Here is a 23,839-nt window from a genome sequence, read left to right as displayed (position 1 = left end):
CAATTAAAAATGCGATACAATATATATATATACAATAAAATTGATTTTAACAAAATTCATACAAATATTATTCATAATTTGTCTAAAAAATGTGTAGATATTTGGCACAAAAACATTAAATTTATTTATTATTTAAAATATGATTTTTTTTTWAAAAAAAATGTTGTTAAACAAGTTTAATGATAATTAAATTAACAATTATTATAATTATTTGTATTTTAAACCCATTTCGGTGGAAACGGTTTTTGGTAGACGTGTTCGCGTGTTATCGGCTGACGTCCCGGTGTTTGTGTGGCACCGGWTGATGATATATAGCTCAGGTCGTCCACATCGCTAGTCTCGATACCGCCGGAGCCGTCAAACGGTACACACATTTTATGATCGATACGGGACAAGGCGTACGGCGATTGAAAATACAACTGCTTTTCTGATTGAACACAATTATGACTTTCCAGACAACTGTCCTTTAGATAGCATTGATTTTGATCATTAGTGAGGACTGATAGTTGATAGGCTGAGTCCAGTAGTTGATCGTCTCGACAGTTAAACTGTTGGCTATGATGTCGTATGGATTGACTGTTTGTATAATTGTTTTGATTTATTAGCGACTGTGGCCTACGTTTGTATAAAACAATTAGTCCGACACAKAGTATCACAGATAATACTATCACTGAACATATCACAGGTATGGCTATTGTTATGCTATCAAAACCTAACGGCGGTTCCCTTTCAGACAACGGCGATACCGTAGCTATAGATATAATAATAAMTACATTATCAGTAATTATGTATTAAATTAATTATTGAATTTTTGTTATCTATATTTTTATTTACCTCCATGAGCTGTGAGTGTAGAAAATTGGTAGACTTGTTCAGTACTGCCGGCATCGTTGACTGCCCTAACAAATAGTGAATACCAATTACCCGTTTTGAGAGCCTGTATCTCCAGACTGGTCTCATCGGGCCAGAGATGTGCATCCATTTTATGCCATTCCGTCTCATATTTTGTTAATTTGTATTTYAATTGAAACTCTTTGATCGGACAACCATTTGATAGCCACTCATCCARTCGTATGACCGCTGATGTCGTGTTTACTATTATAAAATCATTCAACTGTTTGGGTGCTGTCGGTGCTATGAAATATATTAATTATCACTAATATATTAGTTATTTATTATAAAAATGTATTATAAATTTCTAAGATTTTATAAATACCTGATCCCTTAGTTTTAATAGCAATGGCATCGCTTGCGTCTCCCTTTCCGATAGCATTATAGGCCACTAAATAAAACTAATYAAAAATTTTGTTATTATTATAAAATATTTAATAATTAAACAAATAATTATTTATGAATTTATTTTATATTTAACTTATATGTATWTAAAAACAATAAAATTCTTATACAGTTAATAATAATARGTATATTTTGTCAATTATTTAAAAATAAATAATAATAATTTAAAATCTATCTAAACATATAAAGTCTAGCGTAAATAAATCTGATTAACTTATAATRGTATTTAAAATATAAAATAACTTTAATTCTAGATKTATAATAAGTTATATTATTTTATTTATTTRTTTAGTTTTTATATTTTAATTTTAGAACTTTACTTTAAATTATTTTTATTTATAATTATATAAAATTTTAATATAATATAAATAATAAAATATATAACATATGATTGAATACCTGATATAATGTTCCGCATAACAGATCATTACTCGTATAGGAATAGGTCTTCAAACGCAACTGTTTTTCAATCCATTGTTTTGAATGGCTTTTCCAGTATATGTAATAACCGGTGATTGTGTTCAACGAGTCATTATTATTGCCGATATTATCATCTAATCCCTGGTCGGGGAACTTCCACTCCATTTCAATCCAATCGTAACCGACATCACCGATGGTCAGTATGGGTGCTGTGGGTCTGTCCATTAACAATGTCTGACCAATAATCTCCTCCGATTGCGGACCCGTCCCTTTGCTATCAATTTATTAGAAAAAAATAACGATTATTATTTGATAAAATAAAATATGATAATATTAATTATATGAAAAACAATTTTATAATTTATAAACTAATAGTTTATATAATTTTTAATAAAATATAATTTATTAGTAAAAAACTAGAAACTTTTATTTTAATTTTTTTTCTCATAACAAATTCAATAATAACTTTTTATGTWATATATATGTTGTTGTTATTACTAATACTCGAATTTTTTTATATCTATCAATAAAAATGACTAAAACATCAGYATATATATATATATTTGTGTAAAWTCTGTGACAAAAATATTATTAATACAGTTATCGTCRAAACAGTTATTGTGATAAACAGTCTATTGTTTGATTGAAATTTTGATGAAAATATTGTACTGTTTATATGATTAATACATATGTCAACAACAAATACATTTCAAACACAAACACACTGTATATGTAATACAATTTATAAATTGATATATATTTTACAAATAAAGTAAATATAAGATAAACTGTAAAAATATGTGACAAAATGTTTAGAGAGTTTATGATAAAAATTGCCAAAAATATTATACAATACTATGTATTAAACATGAGTTAGAAAAACAAGTAATTTTCTCTTTTACTTATAAATTAAGTTAAATTAAAACTGAAAACTTTTATTTCTCTTATAGACATTAATTAAATAATAGCTAAAATTAACTTTTAATACAATACAATATAATTAAAAGCAATTATTGCCCAAATAGTGAGTCAAATATCTTAATTATTTTGTATCAAATGTCTTACCCATTGAATGCCTGAACAACGACAGCATATTTAGTGTTTGGTTTGAGTGATGTTATGTTGACTTCGTTTCGTTGGTTTACAACACCCGACACATCACTAATCAATAACTTCTTAAACATATAGTTTGAGTCCAAAGAATCCAATGACTTATAACCCAAATAATAGCCAATAATGCGTCCATTTCTTGATTCAAGTGTCGGAGCCGTRAATGAGACGCCAAGGGATCGGGCACTCAATGGGAACACTTGGATGTGTTGRGGAGGACCTGACGGCTCTGATATATATATAAATACAAGAAAAACATTTTGTTTTATTCAGTTAAATATATTGTTAATGTAATTATCGATTATATTTAAATAAATGAAAMAGTTTTATGAAYACWATACTATTAATACAGTACTTATACAGTAATAAACTAATAATTTTCATAAAATTATAGACAATTCTTTATGCTTTTTAAAAATAAAATAATATAATACACAAAAATTTGAAAGACTGCTTAAAAACATAAAAATTATTGAATGAAAACTCTAWTTATATTTTAAAAATGTTAAMATTTATTAAATAAAATTAATGAATAGATTTGCACATGAATTCAAACAATTATCCATTTATTATATAAAAACAGTATTACATTAACGTATATAATAGAGTAGTAATATTAAAACTAATTAAATTTTAACAGTACTATAATACTGTATTAAAATCATTTTGATTTTTTAAAATTTACTCAAAAAAATACTAACTGATTATTWTCATAAATTAAAAATTTTATGAACAAAAAGTCAAATGAATTWAAAAAATTTGAATTTTTTAAAACTAAAATATATCTTAAATTAATGAGTGATTTTTATGAATATAAAAGATATAATAATAATAATAAACATTATATATGTCCTAATATTTTGTACTTAAATATTAAACWCATTGTATTGTTAATACATTATATATATCTCTATAATACATAAATCTATTTATATAACTATTGATAACTACTGCATGTATTAGACATTTAAAAGTCTTATTATATAACAATAATGAATATGTGATAAGTTTAGCTATAATAATGTCATTACCTATAATAAGGTATGTATTTTGTATGAATGAAATGAATATTTGATGTTATATTTTATCATCAATTTTTAGTAATAATATTAATAAAATACTTTATCAACAAAAYATACATACCTTCCTCAGTGGTAGTAAAGTGTATGTCTTCACTATAGGCACTAAATCCACATTTGTTTTCCGCTCTCAACCGCACGTCATAACTGGTCACAGGTTTTAGTCCTCTAATAGTRAATGAAGTATCGCTTCCGGCAATGCTTTCAATCATTTTATCACTCATTGATTGCCAGCTATTGACTGATATCTTGTATTGTAATCGATAGGCCGTTATAATGGTGTTCCCAGAGTAGGGCTCTATCCATGACATGACTGCACTGCGACTCGTAATCTCACTAATCATTACATTGTGTGGTATATCGGGTGACTCTATTAGAGAGGATATGAAATATATGCAGAAAATTTATAACTGATTATCTAATTGACTATAAATTTTGTTATCAATCACTAATTAGTTGACAACAAATTGCTGACACTTATACTGTATTAAGTGTCTCATTCATACTAATATGTAGTGACATATCCATTATATTACAAGTTTAATGTCATTAATCAATACAATTATATACATTATATATTATACAACACTATTTCAAGTCTATACATAATTAGCCACAAATTAAGTCAAATTATCTAAAAATTTAATTATTAATCTAATTATATCTCAAYTTAATGTTAATTATAATATAATATCAACTCTAATAATAGTCTATACAAACCCTGAACAATGAGCTGATAGTTATATTCATCTCTTCCGTACWGATTGTATGCCAAACACGTGTACAATGAACTGTCCGCACGTGTCGTTTCTTTGATKTGTAATCGCAACAAATGCCTGTCATTTGTCTCATTTCTCAACATTTGATATCTATTATTATTATTATTATTATTATTATTATTATTATTAAGTTGTTTGACATCCAATGGCATCCCATCCTTAGTCAAYGATATAGTGATGGGCTGTTCACCATATGATAGGCAATCTATCCAAACGGACTGTCCATTKGTAACTGTTTGCGATTCAAACTTAGTCTTGAAGTGAGCGCCRACTGTCAAAAAATTAAATTATTTTCCACTAATTCAATAAYTAGYATTAAAAATAAAAAATTATTATTATTAATAAAACTTAGTTATCTATAATATATAATTCTTATAGAAAATTACATATTGTTTAAAMGTTTAAATATGGTTTAAATTATATTTYGTTTYATTATAAAAATAATTAATATATTTTTATAATAAATATTTTGTATTAAWTATATTAAAATATTTTTCTAATTTTATGAAATATAATTGTAAAGCTATTAATATACTATTGAATGTAAAATATATAGTTATGTTATATATACAATATATACAAAGTAGTTAAATGATATATTGTTTTTTAAATAACAACTTTTAAAAGTTTTTTACGTATTGAAAACATACTGTAATTTATTTCAAATATTTTATATATAATGCATATCTTTTTATTCAAACATAAATTWAAATCAATGAATTAGAAATWATTATTTTATGATTTATTATTTAATTTGAAATAAATAAAAATAATWTTCAACTCAATAAGTTTTTATTTTGATAAATTGYTTATAACGTCAACAACAATAAAAAATATTATGATTACATACCGTGTACTTTAAGTGTAACCAATTTGCTGATACCGGTGCCCACACCGTTGTTGGCCTGACACAGATAGACACCCTCGTCATCGAGTTGGACATCATTGATGGCTAGACTGCCGTTGAACAGTGAATGCATGTGTGAGTTACTGATGATTGTCCTGAGCTGTCCCTCCCGGAGCTCCGATCGTTCCCACCAAACACGTGAGTGACCGCTTGAAACACARTCCATCACTACTCGTTGGCCGACAATAGCTTCGGTATCTGACGGACTGATTATCCATTTGGGAKGCACTGAGAGTTGTTTAATGAAAAATAATATATATATATATGTATATATATATATATATATATAATATTTTATTAGATAAATAATTATTAATTATATAAAATAAAATATYTATATTTWAAAAAAATARTTTAATTTGTTATAAAATTTCAATAATAATAATAATAATATTAAAAATAAATAATWATATTAAATAATATAATATGATATTTATATTTAAAAATCTTATTAATCAAAATACTGTAATAAAAAACACAAAATATAATTATATTTAAAAATACTTTTTAAATTTTTGGTGTTTAGTTAGCTAATAAAAATAAAATAATTAATACAAAAAATATAGACAAACCTAAAACAGTTAGTATTGTCGAGTATGAAGTGTTGGCCACTCTATTGGACGCCAAACACGTGTAGTTACCGGAGTCGTCGGCCGTAACATTGGATATGAATAGTGTCGTCGAAAACATATTGTTTGACATCAACTTAATCGTATTGGCGGACGACTTGTCCCGTKTGGYCAAYAATTGGCCCACCGGTACGTCATCTTTGAGAAACTCTATAGTAAGCGGTGGGTCGCCCTCAACGACAGCACAGGTAAGCAATTGACGCATACCTTCCCTGAGATTAGGCGAAACAAAAAACGGTGCAATCACTGGTGCGGCCAATACTTCAATRTAGACGTCGCTGTGTGCCGAACTACCGGAGCTGCTGTTGACTGCACACCTATACCAATGCCTATCGGTATGACTGTCCGCTGATTCAACTATCAGTGTGCCGTTTGTTAAGCTTTTCTGTCGATGATTTTGTGGCAGTTTATGCCACACACGCTGTCCTCCACTACCAACTGTAGTAAAGTCACTACCAATAAACCATTGAATAGATTTCATGGGATAACCATTGGCCGGACAGTCGACTTGTAGTGTTTTCCCCGCAATGACAGTGATATTGTGTGTAAATTGTCGTACAAATACCGGTCCCCTAACCACTACTCGATTGTAATGTACGACTGTATTCATGGTATTTAATGCCAAACATTTGTAACTAATTGTATAAAAATTAAAAATACAATAATAATTATTTATTATTTATTATGTGTTAATTTAAACCAATTAATTTACTATAGTAGTAGCTTTTTTAAAAAATATTTAAATAAACATAATAAAAATATTAGGCAAAATGTAATTATTTTTATATATTTATCTAAATATCTATTATTATAAATTACAACTTATATACATTAGTTGGACGAAATAAATATATTTATTTGTAATTTATAATATTTTAATTTAAAAAAAAGTATTTAAGCCTATTATAAATATAACAAAATAATTATTGATTAAATTGATTTTAATTATTTTTTAAATAATAAAATAATATTCAAAATTTAATCATAAAATACAATTTATAGCAAAAATATATTATTAAAATTAAATTTATTTATTAATAACTATTTTTTAAAAAATAATATGAAAAAACAATACATACAGTCCTCCGTCATCTGTGCGAACATTAGTTATATTGATATAACTGTTGACAACACTATCACTGCTAACATAGTCGCCGATCCGTATCCTATAGCTATCGGTGATGGGCTGTCCGTCGACCGTCCAAATGATTTGAGGCAACGGTAGACCTTTTGCCGAACATTTGAGCGATARGTCGACGCCCGGCGACAGCGGTTCCATCGGTGGAAATGTATAGACAAAGTGCGGTCCGTCACTAATCACATGTATCTCAGCACTGGACGATCTACTCGACCAATCATTACTGACTATACATTGCTATTAAAAAAATTATAATAATATTTATATTAGTTTAATTAAAAAACTATTTAGTAATAATTTATTAAATAATGTATAAATTATTTTTTGTTTTTAATATATAAAATACTTAATTATTAATAAAAAATTGTGTAACCATTCAAATAAAATCTAAAATATAATTATGTCATTTTATATGAACTCATAGTACTTTATATTATATTAATTTATATTATTGATTATTASTTTCTATTTATTTTTACTTTATATACTCTATTATTATTTCTAAATTATAGTAAAGTTTTATAATAAGATCTGTTAACTAAATTATATAATAAATCTTATGTTTATACTTACATACATAGCCTGATCTATGGCATCAATTTGTTTGATATGTAATGAACGATCATTATATAGTTTAATGCGATTATTATACACAATTGGTTTGCCATTCATTTTCCAGATCACATGGCCTACCGGTGCTCCGGTAATACTACAGTTAAGCTCAACTGAATCGCCCACTCCTACCATCAAATGCGATGGATTTATACTAACACTTAGCGGTGCTTTTTGATTGAGATTATGGGTTATAGAGAATAATATTAAAGATTATATTATAAAATAGTCAATTTATWTTGTATTTTGTATTTTGAATATATTTTGAAYATATTTARTAGTAATTGCATTTTTAGTAATTTTCATTATAAATTTTATTACAATAATAAAATTTTGTTTTTTATTTTGAAGATTTGTCATGGATTTAAATACTATATCTTTATATTAGTTAATAAATTTTAAATGAAATAAATGTAAAAATTAACAATAATAAAATAATCACTTGAAATAAAAATTTATTTATATAAATTATTTTTTCATATTAATAATAAAGTAACTAATATAATTATTTTAATATGTAATTTAGCTGTTTACTAGTTATATTAAATTAATTTATTAAAAAATCTAGAATTTTCAAATTAAAGAACAAATAATTAATTAAATTTAATTAATTAAGCTATAAAATTTAAATTATCTAAAATTTAATATCATCAACAGTTAAAAACATTAATTATATAACTATATGTACATTATGTGTGAATATTAAAATTAATAGCTATGGTTAAGATTTAATGGCTTAGTATTAAAGTTTTATATTAATTAATATAAACTTAATTTTATGGAAAATATGTTGAGATATACAAAGTGTTAGATTTTTTGTTGTACATCACTGAACACACACTTATATGAGTCCTTAAACATATATATATAACTCTAATATTTTGCTGAAATATTATTTTTGAAGCGGAAAACCCCTTTAATTGAGACATAAAATTTCTAAATGTATTTTTGCCTAAATTACTATATCATCTGTGGTTTAATTGAATTGTSAAACTCTTAATGTCATTACTAGTCTTTTTAAAAAAAAATTWAAGTATTGATTARAAAAAATATATAGTATTTTTTTGCCTTTTTATATAAAAATAWAAATTATATCCATTAGTATTCAATTGTAAATCTATAGCAAAAAAATTACAAAAAATGCATATATAATACTAAACTAAAAGTATAAGATGTGTGAAAATTAAAAGATGTTATATAACTCAATATAATATTATTGAATAAATTAGTTAACGAGAAATTGTTTAATAAGCATAAAATCTGTGCTAAAAAATATTAATATAATATATAAGTTTTATATATTATATWTAGTATATTGCATAACTAATATAATTATATTTGGTTTACAACTAGAAATAGCTTTAAATACCAAGTTTTAGAAAAAAATATATATTTTAAGAAAAATACAATAATTTTTAGTTATTAATGTAAATATMTTAAATTAATAGTTTCATTTAATTATATTTAATAATTTTTGTTTGATTATAATTTATAATTTATAAAAATATACAAATAATTTCAATGACATACCTCTGACTATAAGCTGTGTATGACTGGTGTCCTGACCCACACTGTTATTACACACACAGACATACTTTGACGAGTCATCCAATAAAACAGATTTTATTATAAGTGATGAATAGATTTGCGTTAAACGAGTAGTCAATGAATTGGACACAAATTTCTGGTCACTAGTAGTTATGGCCGACAATCGGTCCAATAGTTGTGATTTATGATTAAACCGATACCAGACTACATGTGGTGGTGGATATCCCTGTGCACTACATAACAGTTCAACTGTTTGGCCGACAATGGCTGACACTTTACTAAGGCTTGTAGTGATTTTTGGCGACAAATTTGATTGTGACTCTATTTATATGTTGTAATAATAATAATAATATTTTTATGTATATTAGACTATATTACTAGTATTAGAGTATCTAATATTTTATAATTTAATATTTAATAAAATGTTTATAAAAAAATCTATTTTACTATTTATATCTAAATTGATATTATTTAAAATTATAAATATTATATAATGTAATTAAAATTATTGTAAGTTTTTAAAATAATATAACTTAATAGTTGTTTTTAACATATTATTTTTAAACAGATAAACTACTTATATATATATAAAGTAATTAATCTATTAATATGCTAAATAAATTGTTATAATATTATACACAATTACTTATGTTTACTTACGATAAAACTATAAAAAATAATTAATTAAAATAATAGAGTATCATATTTGACGTGTGTTTGCTTACATGTATTTATGAAATAATAATTAATAGTTTTAGTATTTTTTCTGTTTTCCCATTCATTTTATTTTATATCATTAATAATTTTATATAATAATAATAATTGTTTTATCAAAAAAACTGTTTACCGGTAACTATAATACGTCCGGAATTGGCGCTGACTTTCACTTCATCGTTGAGTTTGTGTTTAGTCTGACATCGATATTGTCGGTGACTATCAGTGATGGCATCGACACTATGGATGACAAGATCACCGGTAGATAACACACTAAATCGGCCGCCTATTGATGGATAATATAATTTTTAATATAATTAATAAAATAAAAAATAATTTAAATTTTTCTTCTACTGTTTGTAATCGTTTAAATATATTTTTAAATATAATGTATTATATTATAACATTTTCATAATTATCTTCTATGCTGACTATGTAAATTAAATATAACTTTAAATTACTGATAAAATGTAAAATAATACTGATAAGTATATTTGTACTCATAATTATGTTTAATAATACTGTATAGGATTTTATGTAGTAATACTATGTAATACTTTTGTGTTATAACACAATTTTAAATACTATTATTTTAATACTTATTGTTATTGTTGTTAATTTTAATTACTATTATTTAATATTGTTGTGGTTTATAAGTGACTAGTGTTGTGCGTTAATACTGAATTTAATACTATTAGATATTTAAGGGATTAATACTATTTTGGTTTCAATACATTGTAAAACAATACTAAGGTAAATACTATTGTAATACTGATTATAATTATTGTTATTTATTGTTGTTATTATTAGTTTATTATTATTACTATTATAATTATACTGACTATTATTATTATTATTGATTATTATTATTACTATTTTTTGTTACTACAATACTGTCAGGAAAAGATGTTTATATAGTGTCGGTGGCGCCATCTATTGATGGGCACCGACACTAACAAAATTAATTAATAGAGTTGGGAACGGAATTCCCGGTTTCGTCCCGGCGGGACAAACCAGGAGTCCCGTCCCTAAAGGCTTAGTTATATTGAAACGGGATGATTACCCGGGTGACCGGATAATTATCCCGTCTATAATACAAAATATACAACACTATTTTTATTAAGTGGGTTAACACCTAACAGAAACATAGGGAATATTAAGGGAATATATAATGAAAATATAGGGAATTTTTATGGGAATATTTTATTAATTAATTAATTTCTTTAATTCTTATTGGGAATTAAGTATAGTATATGAATTTATATTAGGGAAGGCACGGCATGTTTGCACACGACACCAATAGGTGTTGTGCGCAAACAATTAGTCCCATTGATTTTGAGAGTATATAAACTGCTGTAAACCATTCATTTGGTTATGAAGTGTTGGGTTCAGACTTAAACCAGTTAACCCTAAAGAGTGCTTAGGATTTGCATTAAACTGCAAACCTAATAAAATACCATTGGATTACATATAAATTTATTGTACTTTTGTTTTTATTATTATTATTCAAATAAATACTGTTATACTCATTTACAATACGGATTACAATTTATTTTAACTCAACGGTGAGTCGTCAGACTTGGACGGTATCTGTTTACGGATAGATACCGGTTGTGTTTCATCAGCTCGTATCGGACCGCTGTGGCGTAACAGTGGCTACGAATTAGTGTAACACAACGCAATATTTACAGCTATTTTTATCATTAATATTTTCATTATGTGATAATAGATTACTTTATTTTTAATACCATTTTGAATGTTTGAATGAATGGTTAGTCCATCATTTGTTAGCCAATTGGTAACCAAAACATAATCTCTTATAAATGCAGGTATTATATCACATCTTAATATCTAATAAAATATTAAATAATTTAAATCAATATTAGATAAAAAATTTATTTAAATTATATATAAATACTGAAACATACGGCAGTATTGCCTTTAATAACAAACTCATCGTAAACTCGCACTTCATATGACTGTCTAATACCTAATAATAATAAAAATGATTTTTTTTTTTTTAACAAATTACAGATTCTATTAAATTTTATTAAATAAAAAATGAAATAAAAATATTTTGTATGTGTGTCTTAATATTACAAATTTTCTAAATATATATATACTGTATATATATTGTGGCATTTTGTGTAAAATTTAATAAATATTAAATAGAATTTAATATTTTTTTTAATAATTATTACAGTTTTTGAAAAATTCTCTAAATTGTAAAATTATTATTTTTAAATAATAACTATAATACTATGATATTAAAATAAAATTTATTTAACAATAATTTTTTTACAAATGGATCTATATATTAAATTTATTGATTTTTTTATAAATTTATGAAAAAATAAAAAGTATTAACAATAAAAAAGTATTTATAAATACTGTATTAGTATATATTAATATATAAAGTTATATACAATACGATTATAAAATATATATTTCAACACATTTGACAACTGAACTATCAATATCACTGTTATATATTATTATCTATAATACTAATAGTACTACTAGTACTACAAAAAATTATTATTGATGTCCAATGGGTCTCAATATGATAGCTGTCATCGAAAACACAAACTGACAACACGTTTGACTTAACAAACAGTATATCTCTATTAAAAGTCTAGTAAATAATATCTTTTAGTTTTATTATTTCATTTATTTTATTTAAAAAATATTAATAAATATACAAATTCTATAAATTCAACAAATATTAAAACCATTTAATTAAGTGATTATTTCATATATTTTATTTAAAAAATAATAATAAATATACATATTCTATAAATTCAACAAATATTAAAACCATTTAATTAATTGATATTAAATAAACAAATAAATAATTATTGTATAAATAATTTAGCCATCAATTGATCAAAATATTATAATAAACTATTAGTATTAAAATCAATCAAATGAATAATTATTTATATCTGTTTATAATTTTATTGTAATATTGTTTTGTAAAAATATTTATTATTAGGATTTTTAGTAATCCATATTGTAATTCAAAATTAAAATATTTGTATTCAGTATTTAATTATGATTTAAAATAATTTATGTGATTCTGAAATTCTTAATACACTTTTAATTTTTTTGTTTAAATTTCTATAAATAAAATTATAAAAATGCTATTTATTATTAATACAGWATGTGTTWGTGTTTAGGATTAAATTTTAATACTTAAATGATATACAATTAGATATTTAATTTAAATAAGCAGCTTATTGTATGAAATAAATATGATAAAATAATTTATTATGCAAATTCAAAATAATAATATATTTATATGTTAAAGTGTAACTATTGTCTAAAATAATAGGATTTATATATTTAATACAAAGTTAATACATCATTTATCAAAAATACTTTATTCAATAATAATAATAATAATAAGAAAAATGTTGAATAATTTTTGTATATGTTTTAATATACTAAATAAAATAAATATATTGAAAACAACTGTAACTTTGAATAGTAATTGAATTGTTTAATATATATATTTATTTAAGTTATATAACAGCGGAATTAGTTTATAAAAATACGGAATTTATTATTATTTTTATTTTTTCATATTTATTATATTTGATTTTTGAAATAAAAACTGAGTTATAATATGTGAAAAGAAAACTAAATACTATTATTAATAAAATTGTTTTACTAATTAAATACATATATTTATATGGATTGAACTATAAATTATTTACTAAATATTTATTAATCAATATACTAATCATAACTACAGTTATCGATTGTCTAGTAAATCAGTTTAGTTAGTTAATTAACATTTAAATATTGTAATACTATTTAACAATACTGTTGATTATTAATTTGATTAATTATTAAACATAAAATAATAACTATATTAAACAAAAATTAATACTATTTGAACAAATCTATTGTATAAAACATTTTATATGTTAACTGATGTTGAATGACAACTACACTAATAATTGACACACATTTATGATAATAGTATATCCAATGCTCATTAAATTGATGAGACAATAATAAATGATTGCACAGTTAGGTCATGATATCAGTGATCAATACTGTAAATGCATTCAAGACGTGTACAGCATTTTTACATCCATTTTCTTTACAAAATCATTCATTTCTGTTAATACTATAGTATTATATAAAATACAATTAAATTACTGTAACTAATATTAAATATCAATGCTTTCTCTTTTTTTTATATAATATTATATAATAGTATACAATATATTGCAAACCATATAAAGTAAATACTACTATGGGTTTTATAATTTAACTTATAAGTAGTGTTTAATATAATAAAAATAAAGTCTAATTATAATACAATAAACTATAGAAATAAAAAGTATTTTATTTTTACTGATATTAAATTACACACACATTATGAAAATAAAAATTTCAATTAAATTAGTTTAAAACAAAAAGTACTTTTAAGTTTTAAAAAAATTAATTAAAAATATATGTTAACTAAAATGTACTAGCATATACTTCTTAATTAATTTAAATAAAATTGACTATATGAATAGTTATTTTCAAACAAATAATTTAATTTTAATAATAATTTTTACAATTTAACTACAATTGAGAAATAAATGTTATAATATAAATCAAAATTTACTTAAAAGCTAATAAATATAAAATTAAACTAACTTTCTAATTAATTAATTAAATAGAAATCAATATTAATAATTTATTAATTGTCATAAAATTAAGTGATTGATAAATATATTAAATAGCGATTTAGTTTATAAATTTAAATAAAAGATTATTAAATAAAAGATTTAAAAAACAATTATTAAAAATTAGTAATAATAAACCGATAGATAAGTAAAATTCAAGTTTTTTGTTCACTTAATAAACTAAACGCCGACACAAAAACAAATCAATGCAATAGATATATACTGTAAGTGTTAATACACACAATGTGTTTGTTCGACCAAACGGTGCATCTATTGAGCGGAAAGACATTTTTTATAGACATCCCTTAGACATCCCTGTGCTCTCATTATATGACAGTATATTTGATGTCTTTAAGAGACACACGAAGAAAACTATGAGTAGTGTAGTGTAGTGTTGATGACAGCCATACAAAGCACAGACACTACATATAAATTATATCATATGATAAATATTAATATTATAAAAAAATAAATGAATAACAATATTATACGAGACATTAAATGAATGGATATCAAAAATTACTGTTTAAGACATTTAAATAATAAGATTATATATTGAAAGTTAATAATAGATGTAATTTATATATATATATATAAATATAATTAAAATTATTAATAATACTCTACTATTTATAAGTGAAGTTTTGCAAAGAAAATTATTTGAATATAAATGTATATTACAATAGAAATACAATATCCATACCATATGGTGCCGGCTATAAGTATAATATCGATATAAAAGTTATTATATGACAGTAGTATTAGTAGTACAGTATGTTTGCGAGTCATTAGGCATTAGTAGTGAAAAAAATAGATCGAATAAATAAGGGATGGTTTGATAAAAATAAAATAAAACGAGGAATGGTATGTGTAGTGTATGTCCCAAATGACAGCAAACATTAATACTGTATTCAAGTCATACATACAGTTCACACACAAATTGTTAGATATTTTTTTCATTTAAACTAAAAATAGCGATACAAATGTTGGAATAAAAAAATCAATTTCTATTTAGTTATTTATATCTTATATATATATTTTTTGAGTACAAAATAGTCAGATATTATGTTTGTGTATATATTCAATATGTTTAATATGTTTATTATACAATATGTTAGATATAGAAATAAAATTCTAAATTAGTATCATATTATGATATACTATATAATGTATTGATAATAGATGATTTCAATAATAACAACAAAATGCAAAAATTTGTATTTAAATTATGTTTCTTATCAAACATTGCATTAATTATAAATTAAATTGTAGTAAATACAGTATACAAGTGTTAGTTCAACAAAATTAATTAATAACATCATTTATTATTTATTTATAGACACTATATTATTATGTATTTTATAATTATATGACTAGAATCTAAAATACTGTATTTATTAAAAAAATATACAGCAATTTTTTCTATCAATTTCAGTATAAACAATTTATWTATAACAATATTTTCAATAAAGTTATAATGAGATAAAATAAAATTATTTTTAATAAAAACACAAAACAATATGTTTGCCTAAAATCTAATAGTTTTTAGTAATAGTAAAATATTTTGTTGTGTGTATRTGTTGTAAACATTTAGTTGAAATCATATATAGATTTTTATTTATTATTTATCTATCTATCGATTTATCAATATATTGGATGAACAATACAATACAATGACACTAGAAATAAGATTATTTTTGTTCAGTTCAATTAGTAGATTCATTTCAAAAATAAAACTACAAAAATTAKTTTATTATTATTATTGCCAATAGGTTTGAGTAAAAACAATGTTGAAAATAATAATAATAACAAAAAACAAGATAAAAATATTTATTGTTAGTATTGTTAAAGTTATTATTGAGAAATAAAAAACAATTATAACTTTATTCTTATAGAAAAAGTTGAGAAAAAATTTATTTAAGATTTTTATACTAAATTAAAGGTAAGGAAATAGTTTTTTATTTATATTAAACAGAAAGTTAATATATAATTAGTATTATGTTATAAATAATTTTTAAAAATACTAAATAATAATTATTGATAATTAATTTCAATGACTTACTGGCTCTGATGTTACACTCAGTGCTCTCAATAGTACCGACACTATTGACGGCAACACAGCGTATGGATGACCAGTGTATGTCCTGTTGGTAGTCGTGAGCGGCAAACGGCATATACACCACTTGACTGGTATAGCCGTCAGCAGTGAGCACCTGTATTATACTATCCCTATTGACTAATGGCGAGCCATCGGATTTAATCCAATGGATTTTCGGATCAGGATTTCCTATTTAGTTAATTAATGTTTGATATAAATAAAACACAATTAAATATATTTAGTATAAATATACACAAATAGAAAACAGTATTTATTTTGTATAATTTACTAACTATTAATAATTAAATTAAATTTTAATTACATTCGAGTTGTTTAGCAAATGTCAAATTACTACCAATTTTTAAAAAAAATTTTCTAATAAAGCTAAACATTTTTTTCTCAATCATAAACATTTTAATATTAGTAATTTTGTTCAAATGATAAAAAATAATAAATAATTGTAAAAAACTGTTCGKATGCTCAAAAAATACAATAAAATTATTTTTTTTAAATAAATAGAAATGTTTATTCATTAATTGACTAAACTCTCTATTCGTTAAAACTATTTTAAATTGATTTGTTTAATCGGAAAAAACAATATTGTGATATTGAAAATATAATAGAGACATATATTATATTAATATATATATATATATATACAAATAAAATAAATGGCTTATTTATTTAAAAATATATTAAAAATAAATATATACTATATATATATATATATAAAATGCTATTTTATTTCTCATTTATTCAGTCAGTCAGTCAGTCAGTCAGTCAATCAGCCATCCATTGCATTGTAAAACCACTACCAAAATACTATTGTGACTAATATATTATACAAATGTCCAAAACACATACCAGTGCTCACACACTCCCAGCACACATACTGTGACTTTTTTCATTGACTAACTTATCCATTGAATCACTCCYTAACACACACACACACACACACACACACACACACACACACACACACACACACTATGTATCCGATAGTATTGTACAAAATAAAAACATTTGGAAAATAATAAGAATTGATTTTATTATTTATTATTATAATAGACTTGTCTTTAATATATTTGAAATGTAAATCCCATTTCATTTGCCTTTAGTTTTTAGGTTTATTTCAGACGTGTTTTGAAGATAATATACATTCAAAGGCAGTTTTTTGTACATTTATTTTATTAAAATATATATATATATATAAAAGTTTTTATTGGATTTGTTTTTTTTCGTATTCAATGTTGTTTAGTATACAAATAATACTAAARTATATTACATAAGTTGTGGGATAAAAACTTTTATTTAATAAAACAGAGACACAGTTGTGTATAGCTGTTAATAATGTTTTCAAAAAATAAATAACATAAAGAAACTTATATTATAAATATTTTATTTGTTATGTATTAAATAATACAGTATTTATATTTTTTCATATTATTAAAAATTATTAAATTAAAATTWAATATTAACTTATTAGTATTRTTAATATTTAATAAATTTGATTGTTTGTGTCTATAACTAAATATGTTATAAAAATTATATAATATACTAAAATAATATAATGTAAATTATWATATATCATATGTTATAAAATGTTATATATTATTATTGTTTTAATTCTCATAATTATAATTATTAATCGATTAATTTTTAGACATTATTTAAGATATTTTATTTATTTTAAATGATAAATCATTTAGAAACAATTATTTATATATTTTCTATAAAATTATTATTATTTAATAAACTTTTTTGTATTTACAAAACCATTGAATTAAAATTAAATATAAAAAATAATTTTTCTTAATATGAATTTACATCTAATATTAAATTGTATGATAATAGATGTAAAGTTAACAAAACAACAATATATTTTAAACTAACTCAAAAAACATGTCATTTAAAAACCAAAATGTATTTAAAATATTTAAGTTATTTTAATATGTTTTTAGTTGACTAACAGAATATTCTATAATATAAAGGAATAAATAATAAAATTCAAAATAAATTTTTTAGAGAATATTTATGAATTCAAGTTATAAAAGTGTATAAAAAAATTTTAATATAAATTTTGTTGCTACAATTTTTTTAAATTTTTTATGATAATAAAATTATTCATTCAATAACCATATATTTTGTATRAATAATASAGTAAAAATGTTAACAATTTTTATATTGATGTACATTTGTCTATAGGTATGTGTGTTTGTATACATAAAAATGATTTGTATTTTATGTTTTTTCCACGATTACAATATATTTTAGTAAATAACATAAAAAATGTCATCTTTTTATGAATTTAAAAAAAATAATAATAATAAATTAYTAAATAGTTTATTAATGATTTAAATAACAAAAAAACATTCATACATACATACATACATACGGTAATACACATACAAATACATTAAAATTATAAACTAAAAACAATTATATGATATTTTAATATAATAATATATTATGATATATTTTATACTTTATAACAATTTATAATAATTACTACAAACCTTTAGCACTGCATGTAATGACAGTACGGGTGTCGTTGAGAAACTCAACCCTATTGTTGGGTTCAATCAAAAACTGTGGACCCCTTAGCTCTAGTGATGCATCGATTAATATACARAAWAWTWATATCAAAATTTATATAATTATWAATGAATTTATATTATAATATTTTRATARTTCATAATTATTAAATTTTATTTCTAAAGTAAATAAATATAAACGTATTGTATTAATGTTTATTTTATTCATTATTCAATCTTTCTCTCTCTCTCTCTCTCTCTCTCTCTCTCAATATATTATTTAAAATTCAATATAAAAAAATTTGTTTTTTAAAAATATTTTAAATTTACTTTTTTTAGTATAAAAACAAATATTATACAAAACGCAAACATTTATTAATATATAAAGTTTTGGATGAATATCTAATATAACTGTTAAACTGGAGGGCATTTTGTGTCATCAAAACTGTTGTGCAAAACACAGCAAATATTATATATAATATATACCTAAAGTGTTTACATTTGGCTTACAATAATGTTTTTCATATAAAAAAAAAGAGCTAAAACTCATTTCTCATTTAAAGTCTCTAAAGAAAAATACATCGACTAAACAAACATTACATTTATAAACACAGTATATATTTGTATAGAAAGATATTGAGATATATTGTGCTAATAAAGTGCTTAAATAAGTGCTATTTTTAGAGACAATTTGTGGTCAAAAGCATATATAAAATAAATGATTATTTGGAAAATTTTATTTATTATCGTAATTATTAAATAAATACTATAGAAATATAATAGTTTATCTATATTATAGTTTTATTGCTAATTAAACAATAATGAAAATTAATTAGGCATTTCAAAAATCAAGTAMATAATATAATTTATTAGTCTATTAATATAAATAATTTTTTAATAACTTTAGTTTTTCWATATAATATAATACGGAATAATAATAAAAAATAATAAAAAGAATATTTTTATGATATTTATTAAACAAATGTAAAATAGTAATAATGTATTGAAAGTATTGATATTGAAATAAATTATCATGTACATTTATTATGAAAATTTTTGTAATAAATTATTAAAWGTAAACAGTCAATTATTTATTAAATTATTTATAYATAATACAGTATTTTTATATTACTTTATAAATATTATATATAATATTTATAGTAGTAATATAATTATTATATATAATTATATTAGCAATCAGTGATCAAATGTTTTGTCATATTTTCATAACATAATCATATAATTCATAATCAGATTAGATATATAAAGTAAACATTGTTTTTTACTTATTATTGTTTTTACCTATAATTTGAGAAATTTATGAACAATACMTAATCTATAATATGTAATAAATTATTATTAGTATTAAATTTTTTAAAACTAATGTTTTGTTTTATTAATTTAATTAYAAACTATTGTTATTATTTTAGTAACTTATTTATATTTAAGATATTTAAATTAAATTATATATAAGTTATGTACAAATATATGAACAATAAATTTTTATATAATATTAACWTTACCTGATAAATGTTGACTAWAAATATAAGATGTTAAATAWAATATAAACAATAATCCAATAATTATTGTTAACATAATAAATAAATAAATAAATTGATATTTTAATTGTTATTAGATTATAGAAATTACAAAAAAAACACAAATAATTTACACTAAAAACATGAATTATGAAAACATATAAATAATATGATAGTTATTATAATTATTTAGTTGATTTTTTTTATTAACACACATTATTATTATTAGTAGTAGTATTTATATATATACAGTAAATATATATATATATATATATATATATATATATATATCCAAATTATTATGGTTTTTGATAATAATAATTATAAAATTGTAATAATTAAGTTTATAACAAAAATTAAAATAACATTTATTTTAGTGGTTAATTACATTCAAGACATTTATAATTAACTAGTTTTTTATTCAAACAAATTTAACATTTTATCCATCAATYAATCAATCAATCAATCAATCAATTATGTCTTTCATCCAATAAATTGTTTACTATGTAGTGGTTTCTAATAGTTGTTGTCTTTTATAATGCAATACAAATAAATTATAATACTTTATTTGTGTGTATGTTATTGTTAGAAATGCTATAGTCTTTAATATAATAGTAATCCTTATGGCAATTGATAATACATTTTGTTTGGTATTATTATTATTAACATTATTGAAGTACTGGTGCACTGAACTAACCGTTTAAATTAGAAAAGTATTTTCTAAAGCATTGTTCCGATACTATACATACTGTAGTCACTCAATGGTATGGTATGACTGACTGATGCTTTCGAGAGCACCGATACGTGAATCATATGGTTGTAAGGAAACTGTGTTATTATAGTTCTTCCTATTCGTACAGATATTATATTATATATATTAAGCACAGACTCAGTCATCACTGATATAATCAATAAGTTTAGTGATCAAAGACTTTATACTCTATKGACTCAAATGTATTATTTTATCAATTCCTATGCAAATCTAATATAAGGAAATATTTATTATTTATAAATAGTATTATTAATTTAGATATATTTAATTATTACAATAACTAAAATATTATTATTATTATATATATATATACAAAATTATTTAAAATTTTCTGCAAATTATAAAAATTATTAATTATAATAGTAATACAGTATAAACTGATTTTTAATCTAATTATTCTTTTTCATAATTAATATTAAATAATATTATAATTTATAAAAATTAATATTTAATAATAATAATTTATAGAAATAYTTTTTTTTCARTTAAATTTTATTTAGTAWTTTCAAATTATTATTTTTATAAGATTTTACACTTGATTTTTGATTCATTTTCATCTACAATATTATATAAAATAAAATTTAAACTTAAAAACTAAATTATTAAATAATTATTTGAAAATTATATTTTAGTTAATAAATATTATGAAAAACYAGTTGTAGTCWATATACTGTATTATAATTTGTTTTTAAATTTATAYATTRAGTTAAATATAAAATATAAAATATAATACTAAGCTGTTGTTATCAATCTACTAATTGTTAAGTTAAAATCAATTATGTTTTAAATAATTTATTTGCTAATAATGTAAGCATTGAACGCAAATATGTTTTTTCAGATAATTATTGAATAAAAACAGTACTCAAACACAATCACTCAAACATACACTAAAAGCACCGGCAGTTTATGGCACTTAAAACTTATAAYWCTKACTAACAAACACATAGAGACACACAAAATGCAAGAAAAATAGCAATCAATGAGASATAAGAATTGATGCAAACAATAGWKTTATATATATATTTGTCACACATTTTAATGCATTACAAAATACATCTAAAGAATWGTTTTTCAWTGTTTCACAAAAAATATATTTTTTTATATTTTTTTTGTTGAAAAATATGTATTAAAATATAATATAAAATAATATCAGTTTATACATGTGTTGGTGTGAACCGTTAGATCTCATCGAGTGCTCAGTTAATATAAAATCATTTTATAATTTGTTTCTCAAACACAGATATAACGGAACAAATATTTCCAAAAAAAATAAAATCATTTTTTACACAAAAACTATTTGTTATAATATGACAAAGTTATGTCTTATATATAAAATAAAATAATATATACTYGWACTGTATATAACAGTTTTGTTAATAATAGRCATTAAGACCACACATACAATATATAGAAGTATAATAAATATAASTATAAAATATATAACTATTTGGACACACATTGTATATAAGTATGGCATTCAATGATCAGAAAATACATTTTATGGTCAATAATATGTAGGAAATGCAACCCTTAAACACAACACCATTGACTATAATAATGACTGTCTATTATTGTACAGTAAATCAATATAATATTCGCTAAAATAAATACATTAACTGTTATTTTGATATATAATTATCTATTTATTTAGAAATATGAATATTAATATATATTTTTAATTTTGTTATTGAATTTWTATAAWGTTATTTAATTATTAAATTTATTATGAATATAATTATTTGATACAAAAAATAGATTTTAACAATTATAAATTTATTATTATTAATTTATGTTAATCACCTTTGTYAAATTTGATTTTATCTRTTGTTATCTAATTTTCGTTATTTAATTTATAAATAARCTACCTAGGTTATTTTTAAAAAATTATGCTTTCACGCTAACTTAAGGGAATATGTATTMTATAAATAWATTTATAASAAATAWATTGTTWGCAAATTTATCCCCAAAAGACTACTT

The 23,839-nt window shown here is 21.7% G+C and overlaps 1 protein-coding gene across 1 annotated transcript; it reads right to left on the bottom strand.

Annotated features, from left to right (window-relative positions):
* Positions 1-218: 218 nt before the first annotated feature.
* On the bottom strand, positions 219-21,938 carry LOC128961446 (cell adhesion molecule Dscam2-like; the record flags this gene model as incomplete). The annotated part of the gene is made up of 21 exons (XM_054307691.1): positions 219-751; positions 835-1,134; positions 1,217-1,292; positions 1,696-1,990; positions 2,782-3,055; positions 3,970-4,275; positions 4,626-4,774; positions 4,904-4,955; positions 5,535-5,819; positions 6,164-6,855; positions 7,300-7,595; positions 7,932-8,140; positions 9,501-9,839; positions 10,366-10,518; positions 11,594-11,677; positions 11,792-11,888; positions 11,967-12,083; positions 12,161-12,222; positions 16,983-17,207; positions 19,535-19,624; positions 21,840-21,938. Coding segments are annotated over 21 exons (4,733 nt in total), but the record flags the coding sequence as incomplete, so codon positions are not given.
* Between the last annotated feature and the right edge of the window lie 1,901 nt (positions 21,939-23,839).

The sequence above is a fragment of the Oppia nitens genome, unplaced genomic scaffold (genome assembly GCF_028296485.1).
Source record: "Oppia nitens isolate AA-2021 unplaced genomic scaffold, nextdenovo-longstitch-racon4-pilon3 scaffold14_pilon_pilon_pilon, whole genome shotgun sequence".
Lineage (NCBI taxonomy): Eukaryota > Metazoa > Arthropoda > Arachnida > Sarcoptiformes > Oppiidae > Oppia > Oppia nitens.
This window is presented reverse-complemented; position numbering and strand designations above follow the sequence as displayed.